Source organism: Ovis aries, chromosome 7 (genome assembly GCF_016772045.2).
Source record: "Ovis aries strain OAR_USU_Benz2616 breed Rambouillet chromosome 7, ARS-UI_Ramb_v3.0, whole genome shotgun sequence".
In the NCBI taxonomy this organism is placed as follows: domain Eukaryota; kingdom Metazoa; phylum Chordata; class Mammalia; order Artiodactyla; family Bovidae; genus Ovis; species Ovis aries.
The window spans coordinates 48,733,533-48,748,398 of NC_056060.1; the positions used below are offsets into that span (position 1 = coordinate 48,733,533).

The 14,866-nt window shown below is 37.4% G+C and overlaps 1 protein-coding gene across 12 annotated transcripts in view; it reads left to right on the forward strand.

The window, feature by feature from the left end:
* The first annotated feature begins 581 nt into the window (after nucleotides 1-581).
* BNIP2 (BCL2 interacting protein 2) overlaps nucleotides 582-14,866 on the forward strand; it is a 51,223-nt gene continuing 36,938 nt past the window's right edge. For 2 of the 12 annotated variants that reach the window (XM_027971777.3, XM_060417850.1), the window contains exons 1-7: nucleotides 582-755; nucleotides 1,756-1,833; nucleotides 7,967-8,073; nucleotides 8,957-9,024; nucleotides 9,497-9,673; nucleotides 11,434-11,610; nucleotides 14,690-14,792. In XM_027971777.3, the coding sequence (XP_027827578.3) occupies nucleotides 8,024-8,073; nucleotides 8,957-9,024; nucleotides 9,497-9,673; nucleotides 11,434-11,610; nucleotides 14,690-14,792 (575 nt within the window). In that variant the 5' untranslated portion in view covers nucleotides 582-755; nucleotides 1,756-1,833; nucleotides 7,967-8,023. The other 10 variants (XM_060417846.1, XM_060417851.1, XM_042252374.2 and 7 more) reach the window with 6 other exon arrangements.

Here is a 14,866-nt window from a genome sequence, read left to right on the forward strand (position 1 = left end):
TTTCATCTCTTCTGTTTCTCTTAGGTCCTTGCCTTTTTTGTCCTTTATTGTGCCCATCTTTGTATGATATGTTCCCTTTGTATCTCTAATTTTCTGGAGGTGATCTCTAGTCTTTCTATTCTATTGTTTTGCTGTATTTCTTTGCATTGTTCACTTAAGAATTTTACCAAACTCTAAGGGGTTTTCTGAGTTTTACTTCCCCAATAAGACATCAACTATTTTTGCATCCATTTTATTATATAGTGTAAATCACAATGATCAGTAAAGCCAACATAAAGAATATTAAAATGGCTCTTTGAGGCTCAAGGGTAGTGGCCCAGCGCAGGAAGAGGAAGCTCCTGCAGATGTGTAAACAATTGCCAACCTAAGATAAACGCTTGACAGCTCCGCTGGCCAAGTCGCGGGAGAAAGCAGAAAGCCGGCGGGAGCGTTAGTTCCTCCTTCCCGGCCCCGCCCGCCACCACTGAGGGTGTGGGCGGGGGGAGGGACTCGTGAAGACGCCACGCCTCTGCCCCGGCTTCCTCCGGCTGCGGGGTCTGGAGAAGGTCGGGGTGTTGTCACTTCCTTCGGAGCGGCTCTCTGTATCCGGGTCGGCCGCTGTAGTTGCCGCTGTGGCTCAGGGGCTGGGCCCGGGTCTCGCTGCCGTCAGAGAGGAGCAGGCTGCGCTCGGCGCTACCTTCTGCGACCTGGCCGTCAGCCCCACGTCGCCGGCCTGGAGGGGCAAAGAAGACGAGGAGGCCAAGGCTCCCTCCGGGGTAAGTGCCCCTCGGGAAGGCTGGGGCCGGAGGGTCAGGCCTCGGGGGCAGACATCCGAAGGGCGCACACCCGGGGCGGTCCGAGAAAGGAAGCCCCGAGCTTTATCCGTTATAGGAGGCGCCCTAGAAACTGCCCAGAGGCGCTTCCCGGATCCCCGCCCCGCTTCAGCCCCCGCCCTTGGCCAGGCTTGTTTGCTTTTTGCCACCCTTGCTTCCCCACTTCTCCCAACCTTTTTCCATTTGTGGTGGTTGTGCTCGGCTGAGCACCTGCCCTCTTCTCTGCCCCCTGCACACTTCCCGATCTGGATGCAGTCTCTGGGCCCTGTTAGTCCCCTGTTTCTCACCAGCGTGGGTCCTGGTACAGAACAAAGAAACTTGGATGTCTAACGTGCTCCACACCCTTGGGGAATAGACAAGGAAGCGGCGTTTGTGATGGACCCTGATACGTGAAAAGCTGAGTTCCTGCATGGACACTTATCTTTTACTTAAAGAGCTGGCACAGGCGGCTTGGGTTTCCTTGGTGCACCTGATGCCCTGGATGATCTGCTGGACCAGCGCATATTAAATCAGAAATTTATTTGCGTCTGTTACATCGATTTGAAACTTCCCCTTGGTCTGCTGTGCTCTGGCAAGCTCTTTGAGAGCACGACTTTAGTCATCCGGGTAGTCTTAGCGCCTTCCATATAGTTTAATGAAATGTGTGATTGATTTTTGATGTTGCTTTTTTTTCCCATCTTCACCTTTAAAAAAAAAAAAAAGAATTAGACTACTTCTCCTAATGCTTAACTACTTAATTTTTAAAATTAAACGTATTCTTTATCTAAAATTGTATAGGAATTTCTACAATTTGTAAATGGATGTTTCCTCAGAATTTTAACTGAAGTTACTGTATCTAGTTATCCTATAGACCATTTTCTTGATGATCTTGCATTCTCCTTAGTTCTTATCATTTTACATTTTCTCCACACACTATTTTTAATTTTCATAATCTCTGTTGCAGCATAATATTGTTGGTTTTAGACAGGAAGTATTACGGGTCTCCTTCTGCAAACATAGGACTCAAACTCAATTATCATAAGTAAGTGTTACTGTAGTCTTTCAGCATTACAGAATCTTTGAAGCTGCTGCTGCTGCTGCTAAGTCGCTTCAGTCCTGTCCGACTATGTGCAAAAGGCAAGAACACTGCAGTGGGTTGCCATTTCCTTCTCCAGTGCATGAAAATGAAAAGTGAAAGGCAAGTCGCTCAGTCGTATCCGACTCTTAGCAACCCCATGGACTGCAGCCCACCAGGCTCCGCTGTCCATGGGATTTTCCAGGCAAGAGTACTTAGCCAAATCTAGCTTGACAGTCTTATTCTGTAGAAAGTTGCCAGTGAACTGGAGACAGTGTGCTGTATTAGAAACAGTCTAGGTCTAACCTGGAAATCAGGATGTGGTTATTTGCCTCAAATATAAGCTAAAATTGGGATAATAACCGCATGTTTTATATGTGATACAGAATTTTTGGTTGGAATGTATGAGATATACAAACAGTAAATGGAAAAAGCACTCTTTGGAAAGTGGTTCTGTTCATTCTTCTGGTGTGACGCTCACAGAAGGAGCAGCAATGGAAAAAGACACCTAAGAAAGGAAGTATATGTATAGCCAGATCAGATGATTTAACTTTGGCTGACTGTGAATCGAAAGATGTCATCTTAAGCTTATAGTCTATAAAGCAGAGTGCTAGTATAATGTGATGATAATAATATTCCAAAGTTATACTTTTATATTGCATCTAATATTTGTAACTCTAGAAAGTATTAGAAATCAGTTATTAGGCTTTAATATTCTTAAAGGTCTCAGAGCCCTCCAGTATGTTCTGCATACTGATAATATAATAAATGTAACTTTTATGGTTGGCATAATTGTCCTGTGCTTTGTCTTCACAATTGTGAGAAACAGCGCTATTGTGATTTTTCTTGAATTTTGTATTAACATTTCTGATAGGGTATCACATTTAATTGAGGTATGTAGTTGACAGATAACTTAGTTTTAGGTATACAACATCATGAGTCCGATGTTTGTATGCATTGCCAAATACATATGATAAGTCTAGTTAACATTCATCACCATATTTATGAAATTTTTTTTCTTATCATGAGAACTTTAACGATTTACTGTCTTAGCAACTTTCATATATCTAATACAGTGATACTAACTATAGTCACCATGCTGTACCTTTCCAGAACTAACTTACAGCTAAAAGTTTATACCTTTCTACCCCTTTCATCCATTTTCACGCACTTTCCACCCTCCACCTCTGGCAACTGCCAATATGTTCTCTGTGTCTATAAGCTTTGATTTTTCTGTTTTGTTTTCTTAAGATTACAGACACATAAGTGAGATCGTAACGTGTTTGTTTTTCTCTTTTTGACTTACTTTACTTACGTTACATGATGCCCTCAAGGTCTACCCATGTTGTGGTAGATGGCAGATTTTTTTTAAATGATGGAATAATATTCCTGTGCTTTTGTTTATCCATTCATTCATCAGTGGATACTTAGGTTACTTGCATATCTTGGCTATTGTAAATAATGCTGCTGTGAACATGGGGGTACACACATCTTTTCTAATTAGTGTTTTAATTGTCTTCCAATGAATACTCAGAGTGGAATTGCTGGATTGTACCGGAATTCTGGCTTTAATTTTTTGAGGAACTTCCTTCCTGTTTTCCATAGTGGCTGCACCAGTTTACATTTCCACCAAGGATTTCCTTTTCTCCACACCCTCACTACTGCTTGTTATTTCTGGTCTTTTTGAGAATAGCCATTCTAAGCTGTTAGTATCTTTGTGTCATTTCATTCTTAAAAACCTACGTGACTCTGCTCTCAAGGAAACGAGAAGCAGGCATGTAGGATCTTTACAGAGGTGTATTGGCGACCCTCCCAAACATACAGGCTGGCCAAAAGTGTTTTCCTCTGTACTACCAGCATTGCCAGCTTCATAGGAAAATGTGAACATGAACATTTGGAACAAAGTCCTTTCGTTTAAATGGGGATGTGAAAGGCTTGCCTAAGCATGTCCTTTTGCCGAACAAAATTGATTTGAGTGTACATGTTGAGTACTGGCACTTATTCCACCATCTGTGTTAAACTACATAATAGTGAAGTTGTCATGTAAAATTTTAAGTTATAATTTGGGCGTTTCTAAATATGATCTTAATATTTAATTTTTACTTATATTGTTAGGCTGCATGAGGAAATCCCCATTTTCATCTTGGTTGAATTTACCACCACACTTCACTGAAGTCAGCTATACCCTTTTGAATTTATCTCTATCACCACCACTGATAACTGGCATAAGTAATAATGTGCCACCGCTACCACAAGTTTGTTGAGAAATCAAGTTATTCCTCTTGCATTTGGTTGTTTTGACAGTTAGCATCTTAAACTATTACTTCCCCATTCTGATTTATTTATATTGTGAGTCAGCGATATCCTGATTTCTTTCAAAGTTGTTGTGCTTATATTGCTCCTTTCTTGCTTCCTGTTCTTAAAACTGCTGATAATGTGGTTCTAAGAACAGTCCTCTTTCAAGGACTTTCTAACTTTACCTAGGAGAAGGCAATGGCAACCCACTCCAGTACTTTTGCCTGGAAAATCCCATGGACAGAGGAGCCTGGTAGGCTGCAGTCCATGGGGTCGCTAAGAGTCGGACACAACTGAGCGACTTCACTTTCACTTTTCACTTTCATGCATTGGAGAAGGAAATGGCAACCCGCTCCAGAGTTCTTGCCTGGAGAATCCCAGGGACAGGGGAGCCTGGTGGGCTGCCGTCTATGGGATCGCACAGAGTCAAACACGACTGACGCGACTTAGCAGCAGCAGCAGCAGTTTAAACTTTACCTAGTGTGTCAATATTTTTCCCTCTAAAACTTGTGATGAAATGGTTAAGAGTGAACCTATTTTTCTCTCCCTCTAGGTCCTGTTTAACAAGCCTAAATAATTATTCCCAAACTAAATATCCATGTCCACATGCTGGGGTGTATTAACATCATGTGACTCAATGATATTAAAGTGAAAATTGAATGAATCAGCTTAGTGAGCTGACCGACTCTGGTTCTCTGTGTTTAAAGTAGTATTTTCACGTGATAGACTTACTGAAGTGGTAAAATAGCTAAAAGACATGGTTTATCTTTTAGAATTGCACAAGGTGCGTATTTTCTCTTACAAACATAGAATATTTTTACCAACAGAAATGGACAGTATGTTAGTTTCCCCAAATATTTTCACTACTCTTTATTGAGGTGTAAAACTTAACAGGAAGCCTATTTATGTAGTTTAATTAGAAAAATAAGCTTGAGGTTGAGCAAAGCAAATGCTGATTATTCAGTGTTACACCTTACAATTAAATGTTTATTTTTAAAGGTAACTAATATTTACAGGCTTGTTATGTGCCAGACACTGTGCTAGATGTTGCAAACATCGTGGTAGCAGCTTCCAGTCACTGCTTATATTTTTGAAATATTAAATATTTTTGAGTATGTGAAGTATTTGAAAAAATACTGAGAGCATCCTGTTATTTTTCCAACACCCAGTGCAAATGTGAGACTAATTAATGACACTTCTCTGGTTATTAAATCTAGGATAAAACATTTGTTCACTTTATGGTGGATATCAAAGGCTTAAATAAATCAAGATTATTGTATTTTAAGTGTGTTTTCCATTCATTTCTCAAAATTACCTAAGTTTTTCCCAGAGAATTAAAAATGCCTTACTCTTACATATAAATTAACTGACTTCCCAGCAAATATGTTGATGAAAAAAAGACAGCATTTGCTTTTTTTCTGTTTGCAAGTAACTCCTCAAAAATGTAAACCTTTTGAAGATTTTTGAACCTCTTAAGCCTAAGTAAGAATTCAAACTGGGAAAAAAAAAGCCTCCCAGTCTTGGCAGAGATAAGAATTTAGTTTACTGTGTGAAATCTAACACTTTAGAAAATTTCTATGTAATTTTGTTATTGTTGTTCTGGAACATAATGGTTTTTGCTACAGCTTTGTGTATCTTTTGAATGTTATAATGACATAACAGATAGGCAACCATTAAACATGACCACTGGTTACACATACGTGGTTTTAAAAGTTAAATAATACAGAAGGATTTACTGTGAAAAGCCTCATTCTCCCCATCCCACCTTCTTCCACTGGTGTCAATCACTTTTACCTCTGTTTTAAAACTTATAGTTATAACTAGTAATACTTTCTGTCTCCTGAGATGTATGTGTTCAGTTCAGTCATTCAGTTGCGTCCAACTCTTTGTGACCCTATGGACTACAGCACACCAGGCTTCCCTGTCCCTCACCAACTCCTGGAGCTTGCTCAAACTCATGTCCATCAACATGAGTTTGATGGTTGGTGGTGCCATCCAACCGTCTTATCCTCTGTCTTCCCCTTCTCCTCCTGCCTTCAGTCTTTCCCAGCATCAGGGTCTTTTCTGATGAGTCAGTTATTTACATCAGGTGGCCAAAGTATTGGAATTTCAGCTCAAGCATCAGTCCTTCCAATGAATACTCAGGACTGATTTCCTTTACAGTTGACTGGTTTGATCTCCTTGCAATCCAAGGGACTTTGCAGGTCTGCTCCAACACCACAGTTCAAAAGCATTAATTCTTTGGCACTCAGCTTTGTTTATGGTCCATCTCTCACATCCATATACAACTACCGGAAAAACCATAGCTTTGACTATATGGACCTTTGTTGGCAAAGTAATGTCTCTGCTTTTTAATATGCTGTCTAGGTTGGTCATAGCTTTTCTTCTAGGGAGCAAGAATCTTTTAATTTCATGGCTGCAAGTCACCATCTGCAATGATTTTGGAGCCCAAGAAAATCAAGTCTGTCACTGTTTCCCCATCTATTTGCCATGAAGTGATGGGACTGGATGCCATGATCTTAGTTTCTTGAATGTTGAGTTTTAAGCCATCTTTTTCACTCTCCTCTTTCACTTTCATCAAAAGGCTCTTAGTTCCTCTTCACTTTCTGCCATAAGGGTGGCATATCATATCTGCATATCTGAGGTTATTGATATTTCTCCCTGCAATCTTGATTCTGACTTGTGCTTCATCCAGCCAGGGGTTTCATATGATGTACGATGTATATACGTTAAATAAGCAAGGTGACAATATACAATCTTGACTTACTCTTCTCCCAATTTGGAACCAGTCTGTTGTTCCATGTCCGGTTCTAACTGTTGCTTCTTGACCTGCATACAGATTTCTCAGGAGTTACTTCATTTTTTAAGTTAAGTTTAGTCATCTACTGATTTACTCTAATGTAAGTGAATCAGATATTCCATTTATACCTCCTGCCCCCTCAAGGTACCATAGTTTTTGTTGTAATGTTAACCAGTTGACCTAATGATTTCTTAAATATATTTAAACCTCTCTTTCATATTCCATCAACCTTGCCAAACTCTAGATCCGTCATTTTGTAAACTGAGGATAGTAACACCCATATCCTTCCTTAGAAAAACTGAAACTAAGTTAAAACATGTAGTGGCATGAATAGAAATATTCACTACGGTCAGTGTCTGAAAACTCATGCTAAAGTACATGAGAAAAGCTTGGTATAGATATGAAACAAATAAAAATATGGCAAAATTCATTTACTGAACAGGTACTGAATAGCCCTCTTTAAGCGGCTCAGAAATTGTGGCATTGGAATTATGGAGAAGTAAATATTAGAGACAGCACACCACGTGGGCTCTGCTGAATTAAGAGTATAAATGCTAGTTACTAGTGTTCAATTTCCAGAATTAACCTCTCTCCAAAGGACAGAAAATTTGATGATGGGTCTAGAATAGAGAATATATTTATTTACTTTTATTGTTTGTGCTCCTCAGCCCCCAAATTGCTTTTCCATAATTCACAGTACCTAATAAATGGTGAATCATGTCCTGGACACACACATGCATGTATACGTGTGGAATAAGTACTTCACTGCACAGCACCCTTATCACAAACGGTAATTTCTAGAATATATGTATTCTGACTCTTCTAATTCTTGGGGCGGGGGGAGGGGAATGGAAAGGAGTAGTTGCAACCCACTAAATTTATTTCATGATCGGGGTGGAAGTGTGAACTCAAATATAAGATTATTGCATCTTTTCAACAGATAATGTGGAAAATAAGCCTATGAAATTTTTTCTTGCTCTCTCTTTTCTTTTTTTTTTTTAACAGGATTTTGGCACTCTCGATTATCAGGAGTTTGTAGTTGACATTGAGTCCAGACTGAGGATGGAAGGTGTAGAACTTAAGGAAGAATGGCAAGATGAAGATTTTCCAATGTGAGCAACGTTTTTAAATGAAAACAGATTCAAAACAGAACTTCACTACTTCTTTACTGAGGTGTCACTTACTAAATGAATATTGATTGGACTTCTTAAAGAAACCCAGTGTTGCAAAATGTTCATTTAGTACTAATAATAGAGTCTTCAGAATTTCTAGAGGAAGATGGTCTTTAGAAGCCTGCAGGAATTATTAAATTTTATGCTTTTATTTTAAGACAAAAACTTGTTAAGTTAGACAAGGAAAGCTTTCTATATTATCTGGTGAGCTACCGTGACACATTTGTGTTTGTGTTTACGATTCTGTCGGCACTAGTTAGGGTAAGAGAGAGAGAGCAAAGGCAGACCGTATATTTAAGGGATACTTCTGTGCCATTTTGGTCAGAAGACCATCTCAGTGCATAAGAAGGTTACTTAGCAGTTGGAATAGGAACAGCTGGTGAGTACTGAGTCATTGCATAGCACAGCATGATAATCGTGGTACAGAAGTGCTGAGCTCAAAAACATAATCATCATGTGCATATTCCCATTTTAAGTGACAGTTTAGCTTCATCGTACATTGTATTGTACATTCCATTAAATTCATGCATTTGAAGCATATTCATTTTGTAAAGTAATGATTTTTAAAATTTGTTTTGTAGTTGTATTCAAGAGCTGTTACATAGGGAATATATACCTACTTTTATGTGTTACTTATATAGATATGTAAATCAATTGAGACAGTTTGAAATTTTTCTTTAACAGTAGTTTGTAAATTACTCAAGCTTAAGAAACATTGTTTTCTACATAATTGTTTCTATAAGCTATTTTAATAGATCTTTGAATGTCAAAAGATTTTTTTTTTTTTAATTTCTGGGTTAAAAATTATGTCTGTGTGTTTTAGACCTTTACCAGAAGATGATAGTATTGAAGCAGATGTATTAGCTGTAACTGGACCAGAGAGTCAGCCTGGTAAGAACTTGACACTTAGAAATAGACTTTTATCTGTGGTATTTCTTTTTAACACACTTTGTCAAGATATAAAATATACTCAGTTTTTGTTCCATCATAGGGTGCCAAAGGGTAAGTTAACTGTTTAGGAAAGCATTTTTGGAATGCTTTGGAATACTTTGCAAAAACATACCCTTGGGTTTTAGAAATTTTGATCATGAAGGAGAGAGGGAAGATGATTTTTAGTAGTAAACAGTGACTGGAAGTTTTGCTTCTGTTATTTAAAAAAGTATGTCCTTGCTGGGATGTGTCAGCTTGCTGTGATACAGAAACAGTAGTGATCAAAGTCCAAAGTTTGTACGTAAGGGCTTTGGAATTGTTTAATGAATGTTATTTTCTCAAGAATAAAGTGATTAAAGTTCTCTTATTCGATTTATGCATCTAAGCATCTTTTCTAAATATATCTTTGATTTTTCTTTTTAACCCATTCCAGGCTCGCTAGAAGTTAATGGCAATAAAGTGAGAAAGAAACTAATGGCTCCCGACATTAGCCTAACTCTGGATCCTAGTGATGGCTCTGTGTTGTCAGATGATTTGGATGAAAGTGGGGAGATTGACTTAGATGACCTAGATACACCATCGGATGACAGTAATGAATTTGAGTGGGAAGGTAGGTGTTTCGTTGATTTTACCTGACCTTTATTAATGATTGTTTGTGTTCATGTATATGCACAGTGGCATTTTCACTTGATCATGAAACCAACTAAAATCAGTGATTAAGGGATTTTTTTGAAATGAGATGTTATCAATTCTAAAGTTCATGTATAGGTTGTAAAGATATAAAAATTGGCTAACGTTGAATATTATGGCTTTCCAAACTGTTTATAGTAGATTACCTGTGGCTTTATTATTTTTTTTAATTGCCCAGTGCTATAAAATTATGTTTTTCCATTTTGCTCCCAAATATTGCTTGATAATTACAGCGTTCTTTTATTCAGTGGATTAAATAAGAGGGAAAGCACTGAAAAACATATTTCAGGGAATTCTTAAAAGTAGTTAAGAATTTGCAGAGAGGGAGTTCTATAGGGATGGTTTTGAGGTGTGTTTTTGAGGGTTTTTTTTTCAGTGGGTTCATCTGATAGTGCTGCACTTTGTAAACGACCAACTTGAACTAATGTAGTCTCCTTGACTCCACTCTTAGATTTGTTATCATTAGCTATTTGGAATTGAAAGGAATTGGCATGTGTTTTGCATTGCATGCTTCCTTTAGTTAGATAATTGCTGTCTAGTATCTTTGTAGTTGGGAATAACTTATATATGCATATTTCATCTTTTAAGTGTCTTTTGCTTCCAAGCAAAAGTTTAGCACTAGGTATGTTATCCGCAGTAAAGAGTAAGATTCTTAATTTACTTTATCTTTTGTTCTTTTTTCTTCCCCATTTTACTGGTTCAATAAGCAATCCAGTAGTAAACAATATTTTATAAAGATACTGAAATAGTTTTCTGCCTATGTGTTTTGTCTCTTCTTTCTTTAATGCTGCTGTAGTCATTTCCTGGAAGGATATTTTCCGTTAACAACTTTGTCTTGGAAACAGACAACTAACATACAGTAGGTTTCCCCTTCCCCCATCTTTTGGTAAGGACTGTGATACTAAAATTTTGAAAATCATTACATCATGAAAAATCAGCTAAAATGCAACCTTAAACTGTAAATTATACCTAATCACTGGTGCTTGTGCTTTGGCTAATGTCAATTTAAAATAGACTTTTGCATGTACACTTTGGAATATTATCAAATAATTTTCTGCTTTATGAAACTGATCAAATGAGAAGTAACCATTGACTTGTTAACCACTTTCTATCTGGTATTATAATGTTTGGGGAATAATTTATGTGTTCAACAGCAAAAAACATTGGCCCCCAGAGAGTTGCTTTAGTTAATATAGTGGTAACTATCTGTCAAGGACAGTGTTGTCAACAGGATCTGCAAATTGTAGATGTACATTGTACTGCGATTAGGTCCTCTGTGAATTAAGCAATACAAAAAAAGTTAAAGAACTATGATTTCCAAAAATAAAATGGCCTTATATCAAGAGTAAGCCTTTTTCTCTATTATGGAAGAAATATTTAAAATTCCACAAACAGGGAACTCTAATCAATATTATGTAACAACCTAAATGGGAAGAGAATTTGAAAAAAAAAAAAGATACATGTATATGTAAAACTGAGTCACTTTGCTGTACGTATGAAACTTTCACAACATTGTTACTCAATTATATCCCAATATAAAATAAAAAGTTAAAAAAAATTCCACAGAAGGTATAATAAAAAATATTCTCTAAACAGTCTGATTAGATAGTAAAGTGGTTAACATGTAATTTAATTTTTATTGTATAAGTAACAATCTGTGATTCAAAAATCTTTTGACAGATGATCTTCCAAAACCCAAGACTACTGAAGTTATTAGGAAAGGCTCAATTACTGAATATACAGCAGCAGAGGAAAAAGAAGATGGACGACGCTGGCGTATGTTCAGAATTGGAGAACAGGACCACAGGGTTGATATGAAAGCAATTGAACCCTATAAGAAAGTTATCAGCCATGGAGGTAAGAGCTGCCAAAGATTTTCCAGATTTTTTTAATACACTGTCAGATATCTGAATGCTTAAAGAATCTTTCCTTTGGGATATTAACATAATTTTGAAAGTATAATAAATATGTGTCCTTTTAGAAATGTAACGGGTTTGAAGTAAAGGAAAAAAACATTTAAAATTTGTTAATATACACATACAATAAGTTCCAAAAGTATAAGAGTATGCAATGAAAACTATCTCCCTCCACCCTTATCCCTAAACACCCTTAAACTGAGACTTAACACTCTCCTCTTTTTATCCATTTATACCCCAATACTTTGGCCACCCAATGCGAAGAGCTGACTCATTTGAAAAGACCATGATGCTGGGAAAGATTGAGGGAAGGAGAAGAAGGGGACAACAGAGGATGAGATGGGTTGGATGGCATCACCGACTCGATGGACATGGGTTTGGGTGGACTCCAGGAGTTGGTGATGGACAGGGAGTTCATGGGGTGCTGCAGTTCATGGGGTCGCAAAGAGTTGGACATGACTGAGCGACTGAACTGAACTGAATTTATATGGAGTAAAATACTCTAATCCTTTGTTTTATTTTTGCAGTATTTGCAAATTCCTTTTTTAATTTTCCATATTCATTGAGATAAAACTGACATATAACATTCTATATAAGTTTAAGGTATAAAATATGTTGACTTGATGCATTCTGTATTGAGAATGATTGCCACCATAGCATTTGCTAACACTTGCATCACATCACATAATTACCACCTCTTATTTGTGGTGGGAACATTTAAGGTCTAGACTACCCTTTTAGCAACTGTTAAGTACATAATAGATACGGTTAACTGTGTTAACTATTGTCACCATGTACTGCATTAGTCCCCAGAAATTACTCATCTTCTGACTGGAGGTTTGTACTTTGACTGTTATTTCCCCTTTTATCCTGTCTCTGGTAATCACCATTCTAATCTCTGTTCCTGAGAGTTTAGACATTTTAGATACAAGTGATATAGAGTAGTTATCTTTCTTGTTTCACTGCTGCTGCTGCTCTGTCACTTCAGTCGTGTCCACTCTGTGTGACCCCATAGACGGCAGCCCACCAGGCTCCCCCGTCCCTGGGATTCTCCAGGCAAGAGTACTGGAGTGGGGTGCCATTGCCTTCAGTGCATGAAAGTGAAAAGTAAAAGGGAAGTCGCTCAGTCGTGTCCGACTCTTAGTGACCCCATGGGCTGCACCCTACCAGGCTCCTCCGTCCCTGGGATTTTCCAGGCAAGAGTACTGGAGTGGGGTGCCATTGCCTTCTCCATCTTGTTTCACTAGAAATGCCCTAATCTTAAGTGTATAATTCACTGAGTTTTGACAAATGCCTGTATAACCATATATACTCATATAATCTACACCTCCTAGACAGACAGAACATTTTCATTGCCCCAGAAAATTCTCTGGTACTCCCTCTCAATGAATACCCTCTAGGCAGTAACCGCTGTTCTAATGCCTACCCCATGGTTAGTTTTGCCTGTTACAATCACGTGACTGGAATCACAGTTTACACTCGTCTGCTTTCACTCAGCATAATGATTTTGACATTTTTCCTTGTTGTTGCATGTATCTGCAGTTCATTCCTTGTTACTGCTGATTTGTTTATTCATCTCTGTTTTGATGGACCATGTGAGATTTTTCCAGTCTGAGCTATTATGATTAAAACTGCCATGAACATTGTTGTACAAGTCTTTTGTGCTTATAAATACAACCTGACCCTTTAAAATATGATTCTTAATTTACCTTAAAACTGTGAACAAACCACTTAGCTTTACCACAAAGTGGAGAATTCATTCTGCATTTTTATGGAACACCTACTTTGTGTATTTCTGGAATATACGAATATAAGCCTTGGTTCCTTAAGAAATTTACAAGTCAAATAGGAAAAGCTATGAAGTACAGCTATAGTTTATATCATTCTGACTGTCCTGTATGTAGAAGTTTACATAGTCACTGTTTAAATAGCATCAGAATGTTACTCCGTAGATCATGTCATATAACCTGAATTCCTCCTAATGCAGGACAAGGTGCCGCATATGTCAAGCAGATTGGTTTTTTCACGTAGTCATTTCTGCTTAATTTACCCTCTGCCAAATGCTTTGTCCTGCTTATTTCTGTGGTCTTCATTCATTTGAAAACAAATCACTTGAATGTTTGCAGTTGCATTATTCTGCCTAATTTAGTCTTACGCAGGGAAGAAAACAGGATAATATGGATCAGGAAGTGCACAGATAATGTATTAATTCAGCTCATTCATTGGAAGCAAGTTGTGAGACCTGCCTCATGGTTTAAACCTAATATTTTTGAGACATAGCACTTCATTTAAGAGAAAATAGTAATTAGGGCCATTTTGTCCTACTGAGTTACTGCAATGTTTTGTGACTAAGGGGTTAAGAAAGGTAGTGAAGATTCTAATGAAATGTTCAACCTTTTCAGTGCATGTTTGTAAACAATCAGAATGAAAGTTAAAGCAGAAATACTCCTTGCTGGTTACAGCTTAATATCTATTATCATTAAAACATTTACATTTTAGAGATTATAATTAAAGCATATTTTAGTGCTGTTTTTCTTCACTTAGTCTTATGTCAGAGATATAATCTTTTCTTACTTTGTAAGGCTCTAAAAGCTACAAAATGCTAGACATCACTGAATGTAAAACTATTTTTACATTTACTATTTACATGTAAAAGTTGCATAAGAATGTTTTATTGCAGATGTATATTCTTGGATTGTATAATTCTATCCACTTGATAAAGTAGGGCTAGCTTTCTGAGTATGCTAATTTAAGTGGGTTTCTGGTTTATAAGGCCACCATATAAACCAGATTTTATATCTTCATTGTTTTTGAGAAGAGAGGATTTTATTGATTTTATTGTTTGTGAGAAGAGAGGATTTAAAGATCTTTGTAAGACTATACAAGGTCAGACCAATGACAGCAAAAAATATACTTTTTGATTCAGAAATGTGTGGAACATAAACCACTATAATTTATCAACTAAAAATGATATCATCTGAAAAGTCTTCAGAGTATAATCATGCTGGTTTCTTTTTCAGGGTATTATGGAGATGGATTAAATGCCATTGTTGTGTTTGCTGTCTGTTTTATGCCTGAAAGTGGTCAACCTAATTATAGATACCTGATGGACAATCTCTTTAAGTAAGTAGATCATCACAATATTTGGAAAGAACTGAGTAAATCATATCTCTAGTTTAAGAAAGTGCACTTTATTT